The 15,842-nt window shown below is 43.6% G+C and overlaps 1 protein-coding gene across 2 annotated transcripts; it reads right to left on the reverse strand.

Annotated features, from left to right (window-relative positions):
- Window positions 1–126: 126 nt before the first annotated feature.
- On the reverse strand, window positions 127–14,934 carry spinb (spindlin b). Of its 2 annotated transcripts, none has more exons than XM_020643245.3 (7): window positions 14,819–14,934; window positions 8,135–8,461; window positions 7,927–7,975; window positions 7,365–7,459; window positions 7,090–7,245; window positions 6,738–6,971; window positions 127–6,535 (listed from the first exon to the last, which is right to left on the reverse strand). In XM_020643245.3, the coding sequence occupies exons 2-7, from the start codon at window positions 8,184–8,186 to the stop codon at window positions 6,336–6,338; spliced, it is 786 nt and encodes a 261-aa protein (XP_020498901.3). In that variant the 5' UTR covers window positions 8,187–8,461; window positions 14,819–14,934; the 3' UTR covers window positions 127–6,335. The 2 variants fall into 2 exon arrangements, with proteins under 2 accessions (XP_020498901.3, XP_065806955.1); XM_065950883.1 differs by having other exon boundaries at window positions 8,135–8,245; window positions 14,819–14,927.
- Between the last annotated feature and the right edge of the window lie 908 nt (window positions 14,935–15,842).

Consider the following 15,842-nt stretch of genomic DNA (forward strand, 5'->3'; position numbering starts at 1 on the left):
AGGGTCATATAGTTGCTGTATTGATGTTTTAATGTAAGGCACTTTGTACTTCTCTGATGACTCTGAACTGAAGATCTGTGTTGCAGTGAAATCCATAAATCCATAAAGAACGGACAGACTCCCGAGTGAAAAAACAGAGAAATGGTTTATTTTAGTAAATAGTGTGAGATCTTCACTGCTGTACAACACTGGCATCTGTAGTTGGCACTCTTTAAAGGGACAATCCGCCCAAAAACAGACGTTATACAGCCGTCATCACGATAACTGCTGGCAGATCTGTTGGTAGGAGGATTTTCTTTGTTTTCTTTTTCTATATTTTTTTTGCTCAAGAACCCCAAAAACACACATCAGCCTCTGGGACACACGGTACAAAAAAAAAACAGGGAAAGAAAAATTAAAAATAAAACAGAAAATAAAAAACAAAAGGCACCCGAAGCCACAACAGACAGAAGTCAGCCGAACAACTGAAAACTACACAGACATGCAACTCACATCGATTTACACCGAGCTAGAATATAGGCATGCAAAAACAACACTGCTCTGAACAGGGGCTGATCGACAGCACACACACACACACACACACACACACACACACACACACACACACACTCTCTCTCTCTCTCTCTCTCTCACACACACACATCAATGTTTTTCTGTAAAATACCAACAGCGTGTCGGCTCCTGAACAGACGACTACTCATGTCCACATCACGGAGGCTGAGGATCCACCCAGACACAGGTTTTTATCCCCCCCCCCCAAATAACCACCCAGGAGTCGAGCATGAATCAGCCTGGAGCCAGGTGCATTGTGGGTAAAGCTCCCACGACTACCAGGTCTCCTGTAATTGTGACGTTTTTCGATGGCCACCAGCTGATTTTTAAACAAGTTGCCTTGGTGACCGGAGTAACAACAGGTAAAAGAAACAACAAAAAGAAACCAGGGTCGGAGGAAGAGGGCGAACAAAGTCTTCTAGATCCTGAAACATGAAAATCTGCTCTCCAGATTGTTCTCGGTGGACGATTTAATCTGAAACTACAGAGGTCTGGAAATGTGTGTTGTTATCCTGTGACCACAATGATTTTAACAGCTTGTGACACCGAGCTCCACTGAACAGCAAACGTGTTTGTTCTGTCGAGATCACTGTGGTCTTCTGTGGTAAAGATTTCTAAAGTGTTTATCCAAATAAAATGAATTCCAGAATCAGGGCGCAGAGACCTGGAGAAGAAAATGTTCCTTCTAGAAAGATCTACTCGCCTGAGATTTACACCAGTGTATTCTTAATAAAGCAAGATGCATGTTCTGGCTCACACTCAGTATGCTCCAGAAAATTCTAGATCTGTAAACGATTCTAGATTCTTATACCTGAACAATTCGTTGAAATATGAGTATTTCTCTGGAACTGATTCGTCAATGAGGGTGCACTGGATACGTTTAGAATCCGAAGCTGTGGGTTTCAATATGAAAACAGGTGTTCTAGACTCAGTTCTGCTCGCCTTGTGTATTTTTTTAAAATCTGGAACATTTTTATGATGCAAGTTCTAGAATTCTATATTATTTATGAATTTTATTTTAGGTCGTCTTATCTAGCACAGAGGAACGTGGGTCAACCAATCCAAGACTCAGAACGAACAGATGCAATCCAACCCTCGCACGGAATACAATCAGAAGTTTCTTCAGATGGCTCATGACTCGTACGCATTTGGATTGGATACATTTCAGAAAAATCACCCTGATTCTAGAGCTGATCCGGATGCGCTTTAATGGCAGACATAAATAGAGTACTGACTCGACAATTCTGGCGCCATGTTTCCCCACCAGACAGATTCTAGAATCAGAACTGGTGGGACCGTGCGAGTGTTCTAGAATGTTGGATTGCTCCAGAACCACATTCTAGAATCGGAACTCAGAGCTCACACACATTTTTGACTGATTTAATTCTAGAGTTGAAATAGATATGTGAATGCTAGATTCTAGAATCAAGGCGATTACTTTGAATTTGAGTTCTTTTCTGGAACTGACTCTACAATGAAGGCGTACTGTTCCCAGCCCGGTGCGGGGTTCAGATTATAGAATGTCTTCTAGAATGTTGTAGTTCTTAAATTTAATGAGTATGTCTATAGGCCCCGCATCCCCCTAGCGTTTTTTTTTCCGGGCAGAAAAGCGCTGGTTACGTCAACAGCTCCTTTCTGAAAAGTTGAAAGTTGAAAGATTTTCAACTAGAGCGCTCAGAGCGGCCGCACGAAAAGGGCAGAGCACTTTTAAAAAAGACGCTGGGCGCTGCGCTTTTCATCCAGGCGGCTGCTTTCTGCTGCCAACGTTCGCTACCCATTTAAAACATCTGAAAAAAGACGCTGGCTCTGAGAAAAAAAATGCTAGGTGGACATGGGGCCTAAGAAAATCTTATACAGAACCATCAGAAATATAGTAAAATTCTTGGATTAAAACTCTCCGACTCTAGACTTAGTTAGAAAATATATTGAAACCTCTAGAATCTAGAATCTGAAGCTGTGTGTTACAAGGAAAGGAAATGTTTTTGTTCTTCAGCAAATATACTAAGCGTATAATTTTGATTGGATCCACTCCAGAAACTGATTCCAGAGCAGTGATGAGTGCAATATAAGTCCAGAGTCTAGAAGCATTATAAGTTATTTAAATATGAGTAAAATGTTCTTGAACAGTGCAATAAAGGGGAGTTCCTTTCAACTGGGCGTGTGGACTCAGAGTTAAAATGTCTGTTTTAAAATGTTCCAGTCTGTGATTATTATCATGGACCATAACAAATGAGGTAAACAAACCACAGACTCTAGAAAAGCAAAATAAAGCGGAAAGTGTGTGCTCTAGAATCGTACTGAATAACCCGAAGCAGTGTCTTATTAGTGCAGCTGTCGAGTTGCTCCTTCAGCAAGATGTTTCTGTTTAAAAAGGGAACTCAACCCAGAAATCAGAGTGATTCTAGAACAGTCATCAAGCTGATTTGACGCTAGATTCTCCAACTCTAGAATAACCAATCCCTACAAGATGTTCTTCAACCAAATGTTCTTCCTCTAAGGTAGTATCAGATTGTCTGGGATCCAAAAGGAGGATGCAAAGCTCTGTGAATCAAGTCTCTAGATCCTGATTCTATCTTCTAGAGTGGTGCATCTTTTAAGATGATTTCTTTTGGTAAGAACTGGGAAGGCTCCAATCATGTTGTACCATTTCCACAAAACAAACGTTCACATTCCAGCCTCTTTATGTTCTGGATTAAAAACTTGAGAGGATGTTTCACAATATCAAACAACAGATTTGCAATACATCAACATGTTATGGAGCAAACACCAGGGAGCCAATGCAACAGAACTAACACCAGGAATTTTCTAGATTTGAGAAAGTCTGGATCCAGAAAAGAGAACCCTCTGTTTTTGGAAACGTTTACCTTCTTTACACACTTTTTGTAAAAGGTCTCTGAGTCCATTCAGGCACATGAGATGTGGGTCAGGCAACATGGCTGTGTATGCAAATGTATCACTGGTAGTGATGCCTAAGCCTACTGTGGTGGCTGCAGCTACATTTGCTAAGAGGACAGGAGTGTTGGAGGGGAAATGCATGAGGGAGGATGTTCCAGCCTCCCCTGTAAACAAAAAAAAGAGGGAGAGGGAGGCATCCCCAATCCTCTGTGAAAACGTATATTTCCATAGAAGAAAGGAGAGATTTGTTATCAGGCAAACAGCTTGAGAATAAGAATCACCCTACTCACAAACCAAATTGAGTTGAACTTCAATCTTCAAGAAATTTGGATGAAATTTGAACTTTTAAACCGACAAACCGTTTCTGAATGCTACCTGGGTTATATACAGTATCCACAGAACAACAAGAGGTGAACGAAACCAAAGAAAACGTACAAAAGGAAAACAAGGCGATCTGTGTGCCAGCTGGTATAAACATATAGACAAAGAGGAAACAATGCAGAACTTTGATATCAAAACAGAAGTGAACAGCAGCAGTGGGCAAAGATTAAAAAAATATATTAAAAAAAACTTTGTATCAACTCCCAACAGATGTCTAACCAATCAGAGAACAGCGCTCAAGGTCGCCTCGTTCAGGAGCAGGCTTACAGTTTCACTTTCACTCAGGTTTACTGGCGTGACGGTTTGCTGATTTGTTAAACTTTTGAGCTGACTGTTTTTGAGGGATTAATACTGCAGCAGCCGTCTGAGAGAAGCCAATGAAGTAAAATTCAGATACTCAAGGTAATGATTCCCATGGTCAGATGAGAATGGAGATCCAGTCTCTGCTTTAACACAACGGGTCCTGACAGAACGCGAGCGCTGCACACACTGCACCCGTTAAATATTTCCATCCAGTTTCTCCTTGCAAACAGTTTCACATGTGGTGCTTTTATTTTGAAGGTGGACACACTGATGACGCGGGGGTTAAAAGGGCACACCACATGATGTTGCTTCGCACTGCGTCGTTTGCAGAATCAAGCTGATGCTAACATCGCGCACTGTAAGGACACACTGTAAGGACACACTGTAAGGACACACTGTAAGGACACACTGTAAGGACACACTGTAAGGACACACTTCAAGGACACACTGTAAGGTACGTTTTTTTTAACCCCCTTCTTAAACATCTATTAGCGTCGGAAACGATTTAAAGGTCTCTTTAATGAAGTGCTATTCAGAAATGTATGGGAGCCCAAAAAGGACATTTTATAACTCGTTATGTTTACTGTGATAATGAGTACATTTAAATCTTTTCTAGAAATCTTCAGAAATGAACTCATCACAGGAAAACCAGCGTTGTTATAATAATAATATAAATAAGTCAAGAAACGACTCGTTATCACGGGGAAACGAGGATAATAAAAAAAATGGATGCATGTCCTTTAAGGGCTTCTGTAGATGTGATCGTTTATTATTGGACATGTTAGTAACCATATTTGGAGACTATGAAATGTGAATAAACGAGCTGTAATAAAAAAAACAAAGATGTTTCCGTAGTTGAAATGATCTCACTGGTTATAAAAGTTTAATAAGAGGGTTAAAGAAGAGCGTTACTCCGATCAAATCATCTCACAAAGAAGATTTTACAAAATATGGACGTTTCTCATTCTCATCTGAACCATCAAACCCTGGTGTGAGAAAATTTCATCACTGAGCATTTTTATCCTCGTTCTCAACGATCTGAAACATTTTTTCTTTGTCTTTTGGCACAAATATAAAATAAATCCGCCCACATCAGTCGAACCTTCATGTTCAACCGTCACCAGAAAAGAAGAATTTAAATCCTGTCTCAGTCATTTTTATCTTTCGCTGCTCAAACTGAACCTGGGAGTCGACCATGAGCGCAACGTGCGGCGAGCAGCCGACTGGTTTCATGGAGACGGATAATGACGCTACGGCGCCCGTCAGAACAACTGATGCAGCCGAGCAGCTCATCGCCAAGTCCTTCTGGGTAATGTAGGAATCAACAGCGAAATAAAAAAAAAAAAAGACAAATGATTACAGAATGGAAAAAGAAACGAGTCTGTGTCCTCTGGTTTTTCCACTTTAAGAAGGCGGGGTCAAGAAGATGCTCTCTGATTGGACAAGAGTTTCTCCCGTGTGTCCATTTACAGCCTCTGTGAACGCCTTAAAGGGGCCCTGTAGTCCCGAAGTCCCATCCCTTCATTAACCCAGCAGACGTGGCAGACCCGTTCAGCCCCCCCTCCTCTGGACACGTAATGGTCTCAGACAGTCTGACAGGGTCTCAGGAAAGGGGGGAGGAGGTCTGTGCGTTTCCTCAGGTGGTTTCAGAGCAGCTTAGACCCTGAAGAGAATCGTATCAGACCTGTTAAGTTTGGTCCGGAGGGGTGTCAGGATCGTGACCTCGTCGATCTCTGGACGTCTCAAGTTGCAGGACTCAAGTTTTCAGACTGAACCAGATTTTATTGGAGAGTTTTTGTTTACATCGGGGACATGTTTAAGTTTTTATTCCAAATGACCCTGAATCGCTCGCTTGTCTTCTTCAGGGTCGTTTTCAGGGTAAAGGTGTCAGGTGAAGATGTCCGGACATGTATGATGAATGATGGATGATGAGTCAACACACCTCAGGGGGGGTCTTCTGTAGACCTGTAGCTGGTCTCAACGTTTTTGTTCATCAGGATTTTTCTTTTTAAGGCGTATCATGAAAAAAAGAGTCGAGGGATGTTATCGTCTGTCTCAGGAGTCTCTGTAGATCGGAGGGAGTGTCAGGACGTTTAAGCTGTACTTTTCTTCACTGGGCGTCGAGAGGGGGGAGGGGGGTGCGGGGGGGTTCAGTGGGTCTAGGCAGGTCTCAGTAAGTCTTTATCTGACCACGTTTTCAGGTCTTAAGAGGTCTTGACCAGGTCGTAGACGTAGATGTGGAAGTCGTCGTCGAACTTGATGAAGTAGACGGACGGCTTGGCCTCCACCTGGTGGATGACCATCCCCGACCGCTTCCCGCCGTCCTCTTTGGCGTACTCCACCTGCTTACCCACCAGACTGTCCACCACCTCGCCGGGCTCCCGCTCCGTCGTCACACTGTCGTCTTCAGAGAGAGAGAGAGAGAGAGAGAGAGAGAGAGAGAGAGAGAGAGAGAGAGAGAGAGAGAGAGAGAGAGAGAGGTGTAAGTTACATGCAGGCTGTAAACTTCTGTTTAAAGACTGAACTTGACCCTGATCCCGGTGTCAAACTGAACCCTGGTCTCTCTGGTCCATCAGAACCGGTTTCATGATCTTTTTTTAACTCACTGGAGTCGGGCATGATGCGCAGGTCTCCCTCCTTGTAGTCGTCCAGCAGCTGGTACATGTAGAGCACCGGGTCCTTCTCGTAGGTGATGTAGAACCAGGCGGTCATGATGGGAGCGCGAGCCAGCACCATCCCCCTCCACTCCTCCTTCGGCCCGTCCTCCGTCTCAAACATGTGCTCCACCGCTTTCCCGATCATCGTCTCCGCCAGCATGGAGTCGCTCACGCGGGCCGGAGCTGGACCAATCACAGAGCGAGTCAATGTGACACTCAGCGGTCATCAGAGATTAAATGTGGGTGAACGGTGAAGCCCCCAGCCTCACTACATTATTAACAAAGCTTGATTAGTACTCACCCACTCTGTCAGGGAGGACCTCCAGCCCCACCACCCGCTCATCGCTGTACAGCTCCAGGCCGTAGATGCAGTCGAAGCCGTCGTATTTGATCAGGTATAGCGAGGGGTTGACAGGAACCTGATCCAGGACCGTCCCCTTCCACTGAGACGACTTACCTGAGAGGAAGCGGACACAAAGATTTATCAGCTGATCAGAAACACATGGCCCGTAGTTTGAACAAAATGTTCCCTCACTGTCATAATGGTCAGAGTAAATCTGTTTAAATCTGACTTACTGCCCTCCTTCCAGATGTGCTGGATCCTGCAGCCCACTATGTTTCTCCTGGGCTGAGCCAGAGCCTTACTGGGACCAACACTGGTTTTCTGTTTCCTGCACGAAGAACAACAAAGATAAGATGACAGTGATGATGTGGATAGAGGTGGACAAGAGGAGAAGACGAGCATTGAAGAAAGAGGAGTAAATGTACGAGAGATGCAGATTAAAAAGGAAGAAGAGGGAGATTCAAACAGATGATGAGCTTCAGTTCTGACTCCGGCTTTCAGGCTTCTTTATATTATAAATAATTAAATAAGATCAAACAAAGAAACAGATGCTACATTGCTTTCTTCAAATACACCAGACCCAATGATACATAAATATAATTTGACATTTCAGAAAACAAGAGTTACTGGTCCATTGCTGCCTCCATTGTTTTTGTGTTACACTTATATGAAGGAGCAGTATGTAACTCTGACCTCTAGTGTTGAAAATGGGTACTGCAGACTAAATTCAAAACATTGAGCTGTCTCCCCCTGCCCCCTCCTCTCCTCTTGGCCTCACACGTTCATCAGACTTACTTGTGTGTGTTCTTTTTCTTCATCATATTTGCAGAAACTCCAGAATGTCCTGAAACACAAACATTCAGCGTTCATTAATCAGGAGGTGGTGCGTTCAAGGACCATCTGACATCAAAGCTCTGAGAGTCAGGATGCAAACAGGAAATTGTTGTTTGATTGTGTGATATCTGGTTTTCATTTTCAGTGTTTGATGTATTCAGGGACTCACCCCCGTCTGCTCGGGGCCGCGGGGCCGCTGGGCTCTTGAATGGGGTCTTCATTCATCCACCTGTATGGGGGCAGCCAGCCAGGCCGCCGGTCGGGGCTAAATGCTGGGAGTCTGTGTATGACACCAGGCAGGGGGGGGTGAGGATGGAGGGAGGGGGGCAGGGGGGAGGAGGGTAGGGAAAGGAGGGAGGAGGAGGTGGGAGAGAAGGAGCACCAGGAGTTAGGCCGGGCCCTTGGCAGGCTGCATACAGGCCGGGGACAGACTAAAACCTGGAGACTGAGGCGACGTCACAGCTGATAGACTCGATGAGGACACAGTATGTTCAGCCTGGAGGGGACAAGAGGGACGGGCATGAGAACAGGAATGAAGATGAGACGTGGATCACTCAGTACGGTGATAACGACATGAAGGGACAGAAGTCACTAAATATTAAAGTTAGGGACTCTCAGTTTCACTTTCTGATGTTCCTGTTTGACACAAAATCTGTTTGCAACATGTTTCTCCTGAATCCAAAATAAATCAAAACTTTATTTTTACCATTAAATTGGCAAAAATTCAGCCGATTGTTGAAGCAGTTATTTTATAGAATAGAAACCTGTCTGCCCGTCAGATGGACGGAGTCAGTGCAACAAACAGAGATACAGAAAGAGAGATTACTATACAGCCGCTTTCACATCTGCACTTTCATTTCAGGAGGACTGCTTCTGAAATCCTCCTGATCTGAAGTCAGAGTGAAAAATTCTGCTGTTTGCGTTCACACATGCAGCTCAGCACGAAAAAACTTGCTTATTTTGAAATGCCAAAATGAAAATGTTTGCCTGTTTTATTACTCGTGAAATTAGGGATTGTAGATGTCATACGTCACTTTGTTGGCGCGGTCTGTTCAAAGTTAAATAAACGAGACATGATCCTAACAGTTCCTGAACAAACAGTCAAAGACACAAACTCCTCCCCCGGGTCGCTTGTTTTACTTTGACAAAGGAACGCATGTTTAACAAAACAAAGGCGACATCAGGACAAATTAAAATCTTCACCTACTTTGAGCTCCGTGACTAACCAGATTACTGTTGAACAAAGACGTTGGACCCCTGATCACAAGCACAGGTCACTAGGTCAAAGGTCAAAGGACAAAAACCAGCTGAAAACAGAGATTTTTCTCAGCCTTTGCAAAAAAAAAAAAAAAAATAACTGCAAAAGAATGAACTAGTTTCCTACAAATGGATGAACTGGTTGAATATTTGCAGCTGTAGTTCAGTGAAAACATCTGTTCTGGTGTCTGAAACATCAGAGGAATAAGGTTGTGTCTCTAACTTGTCAATTCCTCATTTAAAGTTTTTTTATGACTAACAGGACTGCTGCACAAAAACACAACTTTTAACTTGTTCACTTTCTGTCTGTGAAGCTCAATGACTGATATATATATACCTTTATTTAAGGTGTCAAATAGGGTTGTTACAAAACCACACTTCAGACTTTTGGATAAAGTAAGTAATGTTCCTCAGTGACTTATTCCCTATTCCGATGAACAGAAACTGAAACTCAGACTAAACGTCGTCCAGCGTATAAAAACACTCCAACAGTCCAAATCCAGCACAGTTAAGACGTTATCACATCTACACTCCTGAAAAGATCTAGATCATTTCAGGAGGACTGCTCAGGAGATTCTCCTGACAGAGTCCGCTATACGACGCTATAATGAGAACATTTGCCTTTTATCAATGCAACGTGTGGTCCAAAAGGATGACAACATCAACAAACGTCACTCCCCCCCCTCCCATTGGCTCGAGGTGAATTCTCCTGATTATATCCTGCTGCCTCACATCAACTCACTCAGACTTGCTAGTGGGGGTCTGGCAGGAGAAACTCCAGGTGAAAAATGTGGCTTTTTGCGTTCACACATGCAGCTCCTCCTGGGAGTTTTCTGCAAATGTGAAAGCCCTGTTATTTCAAAAGGTCTGCAGTTAAACGACGTACTGCTCGTCCCCGCAGGTTAACATCCACATGCCGTTTTTACAAACTCAGAGGCTAACTCCTTCACACCGTGTGAATGGCACACCTTCATAAGCAGTTTGTGCGTCACCTCGTCTGCTCTCTGTCTGTTTGTAAGAGACACAAATGTAACTTTTGAATCTTCATGAGACGCCAAAAAGGAGAAATGTCAGAATGTGCCAACCTATGAATTTGAACAGTCGCCGGCTGCTTTCCTTCGTCTGCAGGCGGCAGCTTTTGGTTAAATGATTAGTAAAGTGTTGGTACTTTTCAAAACTATAGATCACAAAAATAAGTGCTCAACAAATCCAAAAATAAAAATCAGAATGAAGTCAAATCCAGAGGCAGCAGCAGTGGAGGCTAAAACAACAGATAACCAGAGAAATGTTCTGTCTTACAAGGACACACACACACACACACACACACACACACACACACACACACACACACACACACACAGAGCAGCACTGCTGGGAAAAGTACATCAGCGATATGATGATTTTGCTCTGAAACACAGAAGCACACTCCTCTGCAGATAACGGCTTCACGGTGATCAAATCTGCGATAAACAACGGGGGCAGAGACTGGGGGGGGGGGGGGGGGGGGGTTCTGAGCGCTGCACGATGCACTACAACAAGCACAAACTGCAACAGAAACCACCGAACCACAGACCCCTGACACACATGCAGCGCTGCAGTAACTCTACCCGACAGCAGCAGCAGCAGCAGCAGGCTGTGATCAGACCAGGATCAGACCCGGGATCGAGCAGACCGGGGGGGGGGGGGATTAAAGCCAGAGAGGCAGCAGGAGGTACAGATCTGATGTGGGGGGGATTAAAGCTCGGGACTGAGGATGAAAAAGTGATCGTTAAAGGACCCAAGATTTAGAGATGTGACTGCTTCCAGCATCAACACACAGCTACAAGGACAGTGTGTGTCAGGAACACGGGGTTTAGTTCAGCCCGGAATCCCTTTTAATCTCTCCTCGCCGTATCAATAAAACAGCAGACAGCAGAGCTCAGGCCGAGCAACCTTCACACGCCTCGTTTTGTCTGACAAACATCCTCGGAGTGAAATCACTGAAGATGAAGAAAAGCAGTGAATTCATCACCGCAGCTAATAGTCAACAGTTTTCATGAGGCGATCCAGAGACAACCTGCACACATCAGGTTGTAATTCAAACTCGTTGTTTTGGTTCCAGCTCCTCGTGTGTGCAGATTGTATGAGTGAAGAATCTATCTGGGCGATGAAACCAAACCAGACACTAACAGGATATGTTTTAGAGGTCAGCTTGATGTAGTCAGACGCATCATCATGTCCTGTTTTTAAAAATCGTGACTGAGCCGAGCGACTTCAGTTAAGACTCCCTCCATCCAGATAACGCTGATATGTCAGCAGGAGCTCCCCCACAGAGAACAGGGCGCCGTGCTCACAGAAAACCTGAAGAATCAAAAGAGACTCCTCATTAGAAGGAGCACGTCAGACGTCAGCATGAGACGTCTGACGTCAGAGAGCTCAAAGTAAGGCTGTGAAATGGTAAATGGACTTCAGCTTGTATCGTTCTTTTCTTCTGATTACTCAAAGTGTTTTTAACACCGCAGGTCACACCCACACATTCACACACTGATGGTAGATGCTGCTGTGGAAAATGACATACACAGTCGATAAAGCAGCAGGATCAATTCAGGGTTAAGCGTCTTCCCCAAGGGCACATCGGACATGCTGCTGCAGGAGCTGGGAATCGAACCCTCGACGTCACAGGGGCGTCAATATTGCGTCTGAACAGGGCTACCTATCACATTATTTCAAGGCATTATCAACTTTAAAGATATAAATATTAAATATATTTTCTCATCCCATCTCGATACATCGTAAGAACTCGATACTGTGTTCACTTTTTGTCTGCGGTCTTTGCTCTTTGCTGCTGTAACACTGTGAATGTCCCCATTGTGGGATAAATAAAGGATTATCATATCGACCAGCTCTACGATCCTCTGGGAGCTACGGCCAACTCTTCAGAGTCTTCTGGTGTAGCCAGCGGTCAGCGACGACCTTTTCTGTACGACGGGCAACTTGAGGAGCGATGATGGAGGTGGTGTTAAGAGACGACCATGAAGAGCTGCAGCTGCATGCAGATGTGTGTTCAAATACATCTGTAAAGCTTAGCGTTGTTACAGGACTGCTGGTGGCGGATTGTGTCCCGCCTGTCTTGCTATCCACACATAATGTTTTCTGAAAACAGCCAACAGCTCGTGGACGATGACGACTCCGACTACTTACAGAAAAAAGAACACTTAGAAAAACTAAATCTAGATTCTGCATCGTTCTGCAGAATCTGTAAATAGAGCTAACAGCTGTGCAGACGCCGGTCTGCCTCGTATAACGATGCAAAATATATCTAGAATTGAGCCTTTTGAGAAACCTGAGCATACTCATATTGGAGTAAAATCTCCTTCTTTCTTCCCCATATCTGCAGATCTGTCAGTAAACTGTGATTGTTCCCACGCTGGAGGGTCTCCAGGTGAGATCAGAGAGAGGAGAAGTTGATCTTCTCTGTCAGTCATCTCTTTCTGTCACAAATCCCTCAAAGGATTTTTCTTTCGACATAATCGAGCGTCAGTGCGCGGCTGGTCTTTGAAGGCGGTTTACATCGAAGCCGAGCCGTGTCATCACCACTACAGGGCCATCACATGAGGACGCACGCTGGCACAACAAGACACTGCGAGGAAGAGGCGAGTGATTTAGTGGAACCTGAACAAGAAGGCCTAATCTGACGCTGCGAACAGCTCTCCTTTAGAAATCTGTGACAGAGGCAGAACATCCGCTGGAAGAAAACACAAACAAACAAAACAAACACATGGAGCTGAAAGCATCAAGAGGCGCTTTGTCAAGAATTTGTTGGTTAAATAATTCAAAGTATAAGACCAAAAAATCAATTTTATAGAAGCGACTCGTGTTTTTAATTTACCCAAAAGTCCTTGAATGTGACATTTATCATTATCAGGATGTGAGTGACCTATAAAAAGGGTGTGTGAGAGTTTCATCACGCCGCTCATCAGCCTCGGGTAGATGATGGACTCTTTATCTTTAGCTGATGATGAATAGTCGCTCTGCCGTTTGTCTGGCAAACCGTCCAACACGGCCGTGTGGGGGCGCCTTAAAACAGTCTACCTTCTCTTGTCCAAACAAATCCAGACCATTCAGGACCAGAATCTAAACTTATAGGGCTTTCACACTGAAAACCTCCTGATATACTCCAGAGGAGCTGTGTGTGTGAATGCAAACAGACACATTTTTCACTCTGACTTCACCCGGAGTTTCTCCTGACACACCTCTAGTATTTTTCAGGATATTCTAAGAGAATTCACCTCGAGCCAATAGAAGAAGGAGACCGCTACGATCCCTGACCCGGAAATAAACGACTGCATTACATTTTTGTGTTTGTCAGTTTTTTGTTCTCCGCTCTTTAGTGGATGTTGTCATTCAGTTGAACTACACAGAGCTTTGATTTAAAAGGCAAATATTCTCATTATAGAGAATTCTTTGTCAGCTACTTCTGCGTCTTTTTTGAACGTCGCGTCTGACCTCAGGAGGCCCCGCCCCCTCCCCTCCCCTCTGACAGTGATAAGTCTCCAGCTGTGAGGTGCATGTGTGAACAGCCAGGTCAGGAGGATATCCAGAGCAGTCCTCCTGTACTGATCTAGATATTTTCAGGAGTGCAGATGTGAAAACTGCTTTTACTGAATACGGCAACTTTTGAATTATAACGGAAACATGACGTGAAACACACGACAGCCTCGTTCTTTTTGTCTTCAGTTATGAATATGTACAGAATGTATGACCACATGAACACATGTGACAACACGCCTCAATGAAAAGAAGCACCGTTCGCTTGTGTGAAAAACTCTTCCAATTCACTGCGATTAATTCAGACTTTTACGATGCGTTTGTATGGATAACGATACATCGCCCAGCCGTATCGAGGTCTGAAGGGAACGACAACATGCTCCAACACAATGACTTGATAAATCAGTGCTCAGGTGGACAAACAGTCTCTGCTCAATGTTAACAACAACAATTCATTCATTCAGAATTGTCAACACAGTCCAGATGTGAGGGAGCTTCAGGATGACCTCACCTGGGTTTACCTGTCAGCCCACTGTCCTCAGCTTCATCTGCATTTCATTGTTTGGTGTTCACACACACACACACACATACACACACACACACACACACAGTGATTTAACACTTTGAAAACAATCAGCTCACATTAACATAGCAGCAGGCAGTCTGTTAGTGTGTCTGCTGTGAGTGAGTGAATGAGTGAGGAGGAGTTGCTGCTTGTTTTGGCTCATGATGAGGATGAAGATGACCAGCCAGAGGTCACACTTCACCCTCCTTAGATACCTGACGGACACACTACCACCACACCTGAAAGCAGCCGAGAATATTTAAAACATGTGCAGTGATAATTGGTCAAACCCCCCTACAGACGGCAGCCATATTGCGCCAGTATTTACAAAACCCGCATCGGTGCAAAAAAAAAAAAAAAAGGCGCAAGCGAACAAAGGGAGAGGGGAGGTCTGTGAGGGAAAAACACTGGCGCTATGCTAGCTGGTTTGCGGTAAAACGTGAAAGCGGACAAACGGGCCGGTAAACGGCTCGCTCGGAGGTGCCAGGGGCCGCAGATTCTTACCGATGCAGCAATCAGTGTCGCCGCATAATCCCGATCAGCCGTCGTAGCTCCAAATTGATCCGCTCTGCCTCCGTTTGGTTCTCCGCTGCGTCAAGCTAGCCGCGCTAAGATGGAGGGCGACCGGAAGTTAGGCGGTGCAGTTTTCAAAATAAAATAACAGATTTTTTTTTTGTTGATGCAATGTTTTTAAAATAGATCTATATCTTATTTACTTGAAAACAATTAAGGAATACTAAACGTGTTTATCATTAAGATATAAACAAATAAAAACAGTTTTAAGGAGAACTTATTTATGTGTTTACATTCCCACACCTTTATAACTGTATGGATATTAGGTTTTTAACCATACCAGATTTTAAACTACTCCTAAAAAAAAAAAACTTTATCGATATCTGTTTCGATACCAGGGCAGTGAATTATCTATTTGCTGAATATTGGCAGGTTTGCAGTGAAACCAGCTATTCTATCTGATGCTAATTCCCATTTAGAGTATTGTATCACTAGTAGGACTGCTATAGGACTGATATTCAAATTCATAAAAAAAAAAGGTACCACAATGTTAAACTTTAATATGATTCAAATAATATTAATACATGTTTTGATATGATTTGTAAATTTCCCCATTGTGGGATAAATAAAGGATTATCTTATTTTATCGTATACCAAGGCAACAAAAATAGAATTCATAGACACCTAAAAGTGGGTAATTTATTTTGTTAAACCGAGAAATATTGCAGTCAAACCAATCAAGGGTCAGTATTTGCTGACCAGTGAATTTCAAAAGACCACCGCAGCTCTTTTTCAACATGTTACATATCAATACTTTGATAATATCAATCATTTAAAAGACGAAGATTGTAATGTGGCACCAAAAATGTTGACAACATAAAATGCATTTAATAATTTAGCAATATTTAGAACAAAAAAAATGCTTTAAGACAACTTATATATTCTTCTGTAAAATGTTTCACATGTACTATTAAAGTCTGCGTGTTATTTTGTTTTAACTTAACTCAGATTTATC

Source organism: Labrus bergylta, chromosome 2, assembly GCF_963930695.1.
Source record: "Labrus bergylta chromosome 2, fLabBer1.1, whole genome shotgun sequence".
NCBI classification, from domain to species: domain Eukaryota; kingdom Metazoa; phylum Chordata; class Actinopteri; order Labriformes; family Labridae; genus Labrus; species Labrus bergylta.